The sequence below is a fragment of the Sinocyclocheilus anshuiensis genome, unplaced genomic scaffold, assembly GCF_001515605.1.
Source record: "Sinocyclocheilus anshuiensis isolate Anshui unplaced genomic scaffold, SAMN03320099.WGS_v1.1 scaffold180, whole genome shotgun sequence".
Taxonomy (NCBI): domain Eukaryota; kingdom Metazoa; phylum Chordata; class Actinopteri; order Cypriniformes; family Cyprinidae; genus Sinocyclocheilus; species Sinocyclocheilus anshuiensis.
Window position 1 is genome coordinate 838,742 of NW_015554093.1, and position 11,947 is coordinate 850,688.

General features: G+C 37.3%; 1 protein-coding gene across 1 annotated transcript in view; it reads right to left on the reverse strand.

Moving 5' to 3' along the window:
- The window catches only part of LOC107669344 (ankyrin repeat and KH domain-containing protein 1-like), a 61,053-nt gene that overhangs the window by 23,948 nt on the left and 25,158 nt on the right, over positions 1 to 11,947 (reverse strand). The window contains exon 2 of the mRNA XM_016461513.1: positions 5,024 to 5,177. Coding sequence (XP_016316999.1) covers positions 5,024 to 5,177 — 154 coding nt within the window. The remainder of the gene's footprint in view (positions 1 to 5,023; positions 5,178 to 11,947) is intronic.

Consider the following 11,947-nt stretch of genomic DNA (forward strand, 5'->3'; position numbering starts at 1 on the left):
GGTTACAATGGTGAGGGAAAAGCTCCGTGTATTGCGTGTAATCACCATCCATACAGTTTATGATCAGTTTATGAACAACAACAGCGTTTGTCAGGGATCTACATTGTCATCTGAGGAGATTACAAAGATTAAACGAGTGTTTTTTTCAACTCTAAAACATGAAATGTGCTTTTGCCAAAAACGACTGTTGGAGTCACCTGCTTTTGCTATAAAACAAACTTTTAATATGTAAAAAAAAACATACGAAAAAAAAAAAAAAACGTGATTTCTGAGTTATCGGTTTTTGCAAATGAGCTCTTCATGTGTGTGCGTGTGTAAAATAGTATATCAGTCTGGCGACTAAACTAAAAAAATGTACTAGCCAATGGCGATTATATTGCTACGGTGTGCATAGAGGGTTGACCTGTATTTGTTTTAGCATTCTGTCACTTAATTAAATGGGTCATATGATGCGATTTAAATTTTTCACAAGCTCTTGGTGCATAAAGAAGATCTGTAAAGTTGCAAAGACTAAAGTCTCAAATCCAAAATCCAAAGAGATATTCTTTATAAAAGTTAAGAGTCAGCCACGCCTACCTAAAGCGGCTCGTTCGAACACGCCCCCACATGTCTACATCACTATGTGGAAATATTAGCATGATGCCGCCCAAATGTGCACGCAAAGAAAGAAGGCGTGGTTTCAGGAACAGCAGTAGTGTTGATGCATTCGCGCTGTGGATCCCCGGATCAGCTTTCACCGTGGACGAAGCGGTGTCCAGCCCGGGGTCGACACACATGGTTGCCGCAAGCCCACCGGCCACTCCTTCTTCGAATCTGCCAGCCGCTGGCCTCCGCTCACTCCAGCCGCCGTTCACTCTAGCCCGCAGGCGTCCGCTCACTCAAGGCCACCGTGTGTGACGCTGTGTTTCGTTGTGAAAGCGAAACTTTGTTTGGCCTTCCAAAAGAGGACACGACTAGAAATCAGTGGTTAAGTTGTATTTACAACACTGTTTCAGAACAGTTCAACCCAAATATTCAGATGTGTGCAGCACATTTAACATTATACATACCCTTTTGGTTTCTGTACCCAATATTTAAAAAAAATCTACAAATGCAATAAAAATATCGGTATCGGTACGCTGTATCAGCAAGTACCAAAAATAAAAGTATCAGTATCGGGCGAGTACTGGAAAAAGTGGTATCGGTGCATCCCTAACCAAACTCACAAAATAATGTTCTTTTTAGCAACATCATATGACCCCTTTAAAAAAAATCCATTAAAGGACAGAAATATAGATAACAGGCCTACACATAGCATAGTTTTTTATTTTATTTCACTACTATATAGTGTGTTTGTATAAAACAAATTAAAAAGAAAATAAGTCTTATTTTTTACTGACAGTTTCAAAAGCTATTTTCAGCATAAACCGGTCAACCTCTAATCTCCCTCAGACATGGGCCGTTTATGTCTTTAAAATGTTTGTGTGCTATGTACCATTCCCAAACCTCAAATTTTATTTGCAGGTTGTGTTTTCATTTCCACCTCGGCTTTTCATGAAAACTGCAGAATTTGAGCATAGACAGTCCCCTCAATCTTAAAGCAAATGACCTCTAGGTAACTGTACAGTGGCAATATTCAGATTTCAAGTGATAATTAAATACCTGCTCCTAACCTCAACCAGGAAGAGCAGTATTTGGTTTCCTATGAAAGCCTGGGATGATGCAAAAGAGATAATGCTCATGATAGCAGATAAACCACGTGCCATGGAGGTGTTCAGTCACAATAGTGTGGTGCAGGTGGAATGAAAACACAAAGCGTGTGTAAACAGTAGGTAACTTATGATCAGCATAATGAACGCACAATCAAGTGCAAGAAAGACAATACAACAGTGTATAGACACAAACGACCAAACAAAGACAAAGACAGACATCCACAAGCTCTGCACAGATGGAGAAAGCAATAGAGATGCTCATAGACACAGATGAAGACACACATACAGACAGTACACAACTGTACTAAAGGCCAGTGCTGAGTCATGAGTGAGGCTGCTGCTGCTGTATGGAAATCCATTGTTGCCACTAATCTCCCCTTTGGTTCCTCTGCGAGATAACTATCCGCTCATGGGGCAGGGCAGGCCGGTGTAGAGAATCAGGCCTAACATGCTGGGCCTCACCCAAACCAACTCATCCCGAACAAGAGCACACAATGGCATAACGCACAGACTAGGTCAACAGAACATTGCAAAACTTGGTGCCAAGTACTATCAACCAGCAGTTTCCCAGTTTATAAAACAAATTATGAAATGCTCTGCACACAGACTGTGTGACACTGACCCTTAGACCTCCCAAGACCCTTTACGCAGCGTTAACATGCAAGCACTCATATGCTACAACCCTCTACGGACACCTTGGCAATTGAATCGCCATTGGCTAGTACATTTTTTTGTTTACTCGCCAGACTGAAATACTATACTAATATATATATATAAGTTATGCCATTTTACAAACATATATAATGGTTGTAAAATGGTACAGCTTTTTAAATATCTGAAAGTGCACTCTTAATATCAGTCAGTCAAGCAGTCAAGCATTATAATATGATAATCAAGTATTATTTAATAATAGAAGTTTAGTAATTAGAATTAAAACTTGGTAACCGTGAACTTAGGATCGCTTGACGGAGAGTGAAACTCTGAAGCGCTCAGTCAGAGTGCTCTGTACTGTATGTTCTGAAAATATATCTGTGCTAATCATATACTCAGCCTCCAACTCACACACTGGCGAGTAAAATCTGAGAATTTATTAGCCATTGGCTAATATTACACATCATTTAGTCGCCCAGAGTGAAGATTTAGTCGCATATGCGAGTGATTTACTCGCAATGTAGAGGTTTGTGCTATGAAAGCTCACTCTGGGCAATAAGGACTAGAAATGCTACTAGAAAAGCATGTAAAAATAAACAGGTTTTAAGGATTTGCAGGGATATATTAAGCACTAACTCTCCGTATACAGATATTTCTGTGTGTGAACTCAAACTGCCTCTGTGCTGCTCAATCAGTAGTAGATCTATATATACTGTAATCGTGAACTCTTTAGCCGAGACCCAGATACAGCACTTTGTTTCTGTTCATAATAAATGTCACACGTAAGAGAAACAGATTAACACTTCACTCCGTAGTTTTGAAAAAGAATTGCAAAAAGAAATAATTATAATACTTGATACATATATACACAAAACAAAATGGTTTAAAGTGCCCCTATTATGCCATTTCCAGTATTGCCTTTCATGCAGTATGTAATGTAGCTGCATGTGAATGTAAACGATTTGCAAAGTTGTAAAGCCGAAAGTGCATGATAAATAAAGTTATTGCCTCCCAAAATAAAGAATCGACTCTGTACACCCTAAACGAGTCGGTAGTAATTCGAATCCCACTTCAGTGACGGCTACACGTCACGGGTAACTAGGGCTGTCAAAATGGCTGAAAAACTACATTCGAATTTTGTACTTAAACATTATCAAAATTTGAATTATATTCTAATTTCAAATGCACAATTTCAGTTAGGGTGAAGAAAAGCTTTTGGCTTCTCTTCTGAGGTAACAAGAGGGCGCATCGAGCAAAATATTACTAATGCACGTTTATTCAAAGCATAAGATAACATGACTATCTGTGGGAAAAAAAAGGGCATACTGTTTAAAATAATGTTTATAAACCAATTGTAATGAATTAATTTGCTTAAACAACTATAAACAAAACAGCATCATGTATGTATGCATAGTTTAATACAAAGGGCAAAAAGCCAAACACGCAGTACATTTTTCATTTAAAAACATGAGATGCAGTGGGATGGGGGGAAAAACCCACCATAAAGTCTCGATATATGTTTTTTTCAAAGTTAAACTTTAATTTTACTTGGCTTTCTAAACATGCGGCTGCTTTGTGCGAGATGCGAGTGCAACAGTGATGGATGTCCCTCTAGAAAATGCACAAAATATGTGTTCTGTGTGAACGGCTTGGTTTCAGTTTTGACGTAAACAAGATCATCGCCGCATTGATGTTCTCTTTTTCCGCAATATTTTTAATTAACAATGCAGCAGTGCCGCATCTAGTGGCTTCAACTGGATAGGCTAACAAAAACATTATATTGCAACAACACTTACATCATCATTGCATCTCGTGCGCCACTGATAAGGCTGCCTCAACGCACAACTAAAATTCGAATGCAACGTTTTTGTATTCGAATGTGGATTTTCATTTTAAATTCGACAAATGTTCAAAATTCGAATTTTTTTTGACAGCCCTACGGGTAACACATTTGCATAATTCCCACTTATGTTCAACGTTGGCTGGCCACTAACAACTTGACCCGCCCTCAAACACGTCATTTTACTGACGACTGCATCTCTAATGTCAGGGAGTTCAACGTGGGATTCACAAAAGGCTTGCTCATGAAAAATGGCTCAATACCCTATTTATTTGGACCAGCTGGCTCATTTTCAAATATATTACATTTTCAAATATTAAACAGTTATATTAAATTGTGATAATATTTCACAACGTTTCTGTTTCTTAAATAAATAAATGTAGCCGTGAACATTAGAGACTTTCTTCAAAAACGCAGAATTCTGACCAACCCAAACATTTGAACGATAGTGTATAAAACATTACAATATAAAGTAATTTCAAAAATAGTAATCAAATGCATTTTTTAGAGAAAGGTTCTCTGTGGACAGACATTAATGAAATTTGCCATCTGATTATTTTTATTGATTCTAATCGGTTAGTTGTTGCAGCCCTAATGATTGACAAATATTTACAATTCTGTGGGGTTTTTGTGGCAACAAATTCCAACAAAAAGCTATTCGCAGGATCTCTGTAACAGTTTGCTCTAAAGTCTAAAACACAAAACTGAAAGCGCGACTCATGCTCAGCACTGTGGAGACATTGAATAAACACAAACAGAAGTTGTGCGCACATGCATGCAGAGACACAGGATAAATCATTAGGCTTAATGCGATCACATCAGGGTCAGCCGGAGGATGTACCTGCTGCTTCTAGTAATGCCTCGAGCCGGGCCTGTGTTTCTGGGTCTACTGTTCTGAGGTCGGCTCCGTCTGCTGCGCTGGATAGGAGCAGCTCTGAAGCTGTCTTTAGTACGGGGTTATCCAGATCCTCCTGGTCTAGTATGAACGATTCCACCTGCATTGAAAGAGAAACTGTCAGCAACTGTGCTCATCATGTTTTTTATCAAACAAGGAAGTGGTCTTGCATACTTTTCCATATATTAAACTGAACTTAAATGCAACTTCAATTAGTCTGAAAACAGAATCTAGTTTTAAAAGACAGAACAAGTTTACCTTGAATGTACTGGGAAATACTTGTGTCTATTAGACTGTGGCCTGACTTGTGAAAAATTAATATGGTTTGCTCCAGGGAACACAGCGACGCCACAGTATGACAATACCATACATCAGGAAGTGCTAAAATGATACAAGAGCCTCACAATGATCCTGCAATGACCAGTAGATACAAAGTACAGTCATATCCTCACTGACACAAAGCAACCGTTTCTGGTAAAACTTTTCAAAACTTCCAGTTGAATGAACATCACATGCATTTAAATCTGATTAATTGGTATAATCAACATTTGCTGTGAAAAGACTCCAAATGGAGGCTCAAACTAAACAACAAAGCACTAAATAGATATGACAAAGTCAACGTATTCCATATCATTGGTGCAATATGGACTGTAGGCCAGAGATGTTTCAAGTTTCTCAATCTGCCCAAGGTAGACGTGTTGTTGTACTGCATTTGTGGCATTTTTAATTGGTGGTTTATGTAGACGTGCCACAAAATCGTCTTGAGCTGCATTTTTGTTGCATTTTTTTAATGATGGGTCAAGTTAAAAGTAGTTCAGCTTTGAATCGCATGTCTCAAGAACCCCAACGTTGCATTTCAACCTTTTGCACGGTCCAGCCGTCTTTGAAGAGAAGAATGTGTCCTGTGTAAACAGCTCCCACTTTCCGTACATGTGGTTTGATGAGGCGTGTCGCTGGTAGTAGCAGCTGAGGTTGGACTGACTGCAGAGCTCACAAAAACATGCTTAAGTATACTTCAGTTTTGACGTGAAGGCTTAGGGTATGCATTCAGCAGCAATAGGCCTATATTAAATTTGATAGTGTGTGAATACTGGTGGTCGACACGTGCAATAGAAAGTTTTGTCCAGTGTCTGCACTATCTCTCTCCTCAAGTTATGACTGATACAAGGGTTAAATAAAAAAATAAAAAAAATTCCTGAGCCTGAACTTTTTTCCAGGGGTTGGGGGGTGGCTGGGGTGGACACATACACAGGGTTATTTGACAAAACAAAACAAAAAAAGAACATTATTTGAAATAGATTTTCATCTTTCATCAGATTTCCATTAGCCCTTGACAGGCTCAGACTACAGATTATGGTGGGCTATTTGAAACAGCAATACCAGGAAAGGTTACTCACTATAATGCAAACACATGTAACATTTAGGATGCTTTTGATATCAAGTTTTGCTGGTTAGAGTTGTCCTTGACAGGGAACAAGATGACCTACAATTTAAAACATGACATTTCTGAAATTGTTTTGTTCCAAAGAAATAATAGTAAATTAAATATTAGGAAATGAATATAAAATAGGAAATATACAAAGACAGTTTACTACAGAAAACTACAGTTCAGTTCAATTAACAGCAACAAAATAAAATGCTCCAAGAGCTGGTAATAAAAAAAATTCCTGAGCCTGAACTTTTTTCCAGGGGTTGGGGGGTGGCTGGGGTGGACACATACACAGGGTTATTTGACAAAACAAAACAAAAAAAGAACATTATTTGAAATAGATTTTCATCTTTCATCAGATTTCCATTAGCCCTTGACAGGCTCAGACTACAGATTATGGTGGGCTATTTGAAACAGCAATACCAGGAAAGGTTACTCACTATAATGCAAACACATGTAACATTTAGGATGCTTTTGATATCAAGTTTTGCTGGTTAGAGTTGTCCTTGACAGGGAACAAGATGACCTACAATTTAAAACATGACATTTCTGAAATTGTTTTGTTCCAAAGAAATAATAGTAAATTAAATATTAGGAAATGAATATAAAATAGGAAATATACAAAGACAGTTTACTACAGAAAACTACAGTTCAGTTCAGTTAACAACAGCAAAATAAAATGCTCCAAGAACTGGTAACTTAAACAGGGTTCGTACAGATACTGCAAAATGAAATTCCAGGACTTAAGGACTTTAAGCACTACTCTTTTGGTTTTAAAGGACTAAAATCAGATTTCACTTATCAAAAAATATTGTTATTGTCTTTAAAATTCTAATATATAAACTAATAAAACAAATGGTACAAATAAAGCGCAGCACATGCAAAGAATGCAATGGCAACTAACATTTGAAAGGATACTATGGCAAAGTTATCGCTTTCCTTATTCAAACTGATTTTTTTTTTCATGTGTATATGATTGACCTGAAGAATTAAAGCTAGGCTATATCATACACTTGGAGAATTATGAGCTATATCACCGCTTATCGACACTAGGGGTGTGACAAACTTAGCTCACGAGAGGAGACAAAATGCATATACTTGGTTCAATAGAACGAGACAATGTTTTAACACTTTAAGAAATATTTGAATGACAAAATATGTGTCTTTTAATTACAGAAAGTAGAACAATGCAGTTATATGTTGTTATAAATATTATATTTTGTGCAGTTATAATTGGCTCAAATAAAGTATCAAAACCAAGTACATGGTTTTATTGAACAACTGTTAAATACATAATGTAATATATGCCTATATTATAACAAATACCTGCAGAGGGCGCCAACGGCCTGGTGATGTTTCATGTGATTCAATCCATTTAATTGCAATATTTGACCATATGCAAAGTGAGAAACTTTTATTTTGAAATTGTGATCTACAATAAATCGCATATTTAGAAATATGTTGATGTATTCTGTGTTGGCATAGGTTTATAAATGACTTAAGTTACAAATTAAGTGAGATAACGCACAGTTTTCCCAGATGAACGTTAAGCAACCCAAACTCACCGCATATGCAGAGGAAGAGTTTAGCCCCTTTCAAACATAGTCTTCACTGGTAAATTGTCGTTAAGAGATCATGTGTGAACAGGACCTTTTCAAAACTATAGGTAAATTTGTTCTGCCAATCATATAGTTCTTATGGAGATGACGTGATTACTCTGATCTGTTTACAAAGCTCCGTTAATTATACAGAAAATAGCTTTTCTATATAAATATGGCTCTAGATGGAAATCTTTGACCATTGCGCCTCGCAGCTTTTTCAGAATGTGTCGCGCTCATCAGCTGCGACTCCGCAGTTGGATACTATTATGCGCATCTCATGTTTATAGGACCAAAAATGATTGGCTAGTAATGTTAGTTTGGTTGAGAGCGAAAGCAGTGTTCCTCTCATACAAAGGCAAACTCATTAACTCGAACGTGATATCAAGTTGTTGTTTTTTTTCAATCTTATTTTCCCGCAGCTAAATGCCACACGCCGGAGATCCAGCACGGTGCCGGAGAACTTTAAGTCCTGCCGATAAAATGCCTTTGCACTCTTGTAAACTAGAGTTATGAGGATCTTATAACCCTTCACACAAGTGTTCATTAAAGAAAAAATATAAATTTCATTAAAAGGAGGGTGGGACTTGGTTCTATCCATTGGTTGTTGATTGGATTTTGAGATATGGACATTGCACTCATAAATAATTGCAAGCTTGCAGTTTTTGGAGAGGTGGAGTTTAAGTGGACTAAATGATTGCAGAAGTCCAGCATGTCATCAGATGGCGCTTTTCCACTGCATGGTATGGTTCACTTTTGTGCGTGCAATTGAAGAGCACGCGCTGCGAGCACAGTACTGTTTCCGCACTCGTTTGACTCGTGCCTGGCGCTGAAGTGAAGTGGAGCGTGCGTCTGAAACGTCTCCTGTTCTCAGTCATTCTGCGACTGAATAAATGCACTTCTTGTCAAGAGAAAAAGTGACAGAAGCAGCAGTTGTGAGTGGGGTGGCCAACCCTAGCCCCTGCGTTAATTGCGTATTGTTGTTTAAAAAGATAATTGGGACTTAATTCAATTTGATGATATTAATATTTGCCAGTTTGATTTTCCTCTAATACTAAAATGGTGGTGCCTCATTCTCTTGGAAAATGTTGCTGCTGAAAGGTATCTTTTTCTCGCTTACGTTTTTCTCTGTCCAGCAGACTACAAATTACCATACTTTTTTCGCAGGAAACATGTCCTCACTGCGTGCAAGTGACGGAAGAGCAGGAGATTGAAATCTGCAGCAGGGTATGTTTTTTTATATCTCAAATAGGGGCACTTCAGAAAGAAAAAAAAAAATCAAAACTTGATAATGCTTGCTACATCCTGACTAAAGCTCATGACTTTTTAGTATTATGTGCTATTGAATGCACAGTATTATTGAAGGCATTTCCAACACTTCATTCCATTTGTTTGTACAACTCATTCAGGAGCCAAGGTTAACAAAAAGACCTCCACGCTGCAGTTGGATGGCTGCGGAAAAACCTCTGTGTCTTCAGAGGTTTGGTGAAAGAGCTGAGGTTCCTCCAACTGAAAGAGGAAGACCAGAAGAAAGCTCTTCTTCAGCTTTCACAGGCCAAAATGGCTGACGACCAGCAACTGGCCAAAGAACATTTTGCTTTCCAATTCCAATTTAAAGATATGGACATTTTTCTCGATGAGTGCATGGACAAAAGGGGCCTCAAAATAAATTGCATGTTTCTCGAGTTTTGATTTATTTTAAATTTCAAATTTGATAATTCTTGTTAAATGTGTGCCTGCTTTGCTTTAACATTTGTTTGTTTTATTTTCTTTCTTTTTATTTTTTTTAATCTTTTGATACTTATGATAAATGTGTATGGAAAAATAATTTAATAAATAATATAATAAATAATTTTAAAAATAATAAATAATAAAAATTTAATCAAACGTTCAAATGCTCAAGCTTCGTTTTGTCTATCTACCTTATCTATCTATCATCTGATTAAATGACTTGACATCAACATAGATTAAAACTTTGAAGTGATCCAAAACACTACATGGTGCTATGCTTAGTAAGATAGCTTTTGCTCCACCCAATTCAGTCCAATAAAGCCTGTGTTAATGCTATTAAGTAGGCTAATATGGCCAAAGAAGATACTTTGTTTTATAAATAAATGTTCATTTAAAAGCAGCCCACAACCAGTTACGTTACCGCATTACCCTTACGGCTCCGACGAGGTTTTGTTCCATCCTCCACGATGTGACAACTCACAATAGACTATTTTTAGCCAAGCAGCGCAGAGAGCCGCTTCAGAAACGTTCCACGGCTGGCTGATATAGCATTAGAGCGGCCGCGATCAGCACTAACATCACTGAATCAGCTGTTAAAAATGAACCATCCATTCATCATATCATCATGCAAAACATACACGACAAATAGCGAATTTTTCATTGTTTCTCGAAACGTCATAGCATTTCCACAACTGGGGCTGGGCAAAAAAATAGATTTTTCGATTAATCGTTTTTTAAAATTACATCGATTCGATATCGATTCTCAAAAGCCGCGAATCGATCTTTTCCGGGATTTATTTCAGCACATTTAAAACAAGATCTGATTAACGTGAATCTTATCATTAGTCTTCTCCACTAGATTTTCATCACTTTACATAAATGTCCTACACCCACTAGTAAAAAAATATTATAAATATAAAATTATATTTGGTCTCTGAATAATTTTTGGTTTGACTGTATATCTTTCGGTTATTTTCACACTTAATTATGCCCATTAAAATGTTTTTTACAAGTTTTTGTTACTTTCACATACATGCGTTAATACTGAATGTTTAACGTTATATTCATTGCATACATATACTTCGTAGTAGACAGCCTTAACTCCATTCTGCTGTCTGTTGTTGGTGTTTCTTTGTCTGAATATGGCGCTTATCACATGCTGTGTGGTATCGGCGTTTGGTATCGGGGCATTTTAACGAGTACGAGTACAGGAGCTCAGTATCGGGCCCGATACCGATACTGCATCCCTAGTATTTAAATTTTTTTAAGGCATAAAACATTCATTTAATCTATCTTTTAAGTAATGAAATTAAACAAATTGTATTTTTTGGAAAATAAATGTCATTTAATATTACAATTAAAACATTGAAGAAATATTGTATGATTATTCCTTAAAAATAAGGTTTTAATAATTTTAGTAGTAGTAGTAGTAGTAGTAGTAGCAGCTTGTTACGTACATTCTACTGAACAATAGTAATATATTTCTGCCAGTGCCTTCAAGTTAAACCGAATTTTTATTTTGACGGGTTGCCGTGAACACCTTTACATTTCTGTGTGTATATGATATGAGGATAGTTTTACTCAAATGAAACAGTCAAATGCTCATGAAGTGACTCTCAGAGCAGTTCTGGAGATGTTGTTCATGTATTTATGTCCTCATTTAGTGAGACGGCAGATGCTAAAATCACCGCAAGCATCACACGCTCTTCAGTACGAGTGGTAAAAAAACCGCACGTCTGCGCCATTCATTGACAGAGACATGCAGAATTCATTTAAATATGAATCGTTTTGAGGCTTAATATTTACAAATACTAGTAGGAGTGGGAGTGTGCTCACGTGTGTGTGCGTGTGCGCATCGGCTGTGCGTGATACAGAGAGCGTGACCATAACGTAGAGACCGAAATGACATGCCGTTGTGTAAATACGATAAAAAACATAAGGTTATTTAGTTTACTTAATAAAAGAACAAGGAATATACCTGTTCTATAGGAAAGGTAACTTTAAATGACTTCTGTTGTGATCTGGCGCTATAGAGAAAATAGAAAAATAAAATTAACTTGACCTTCAAGGGGGGCGGGCCACCCCCCTAATATAATGGCAGGGGAAACACTG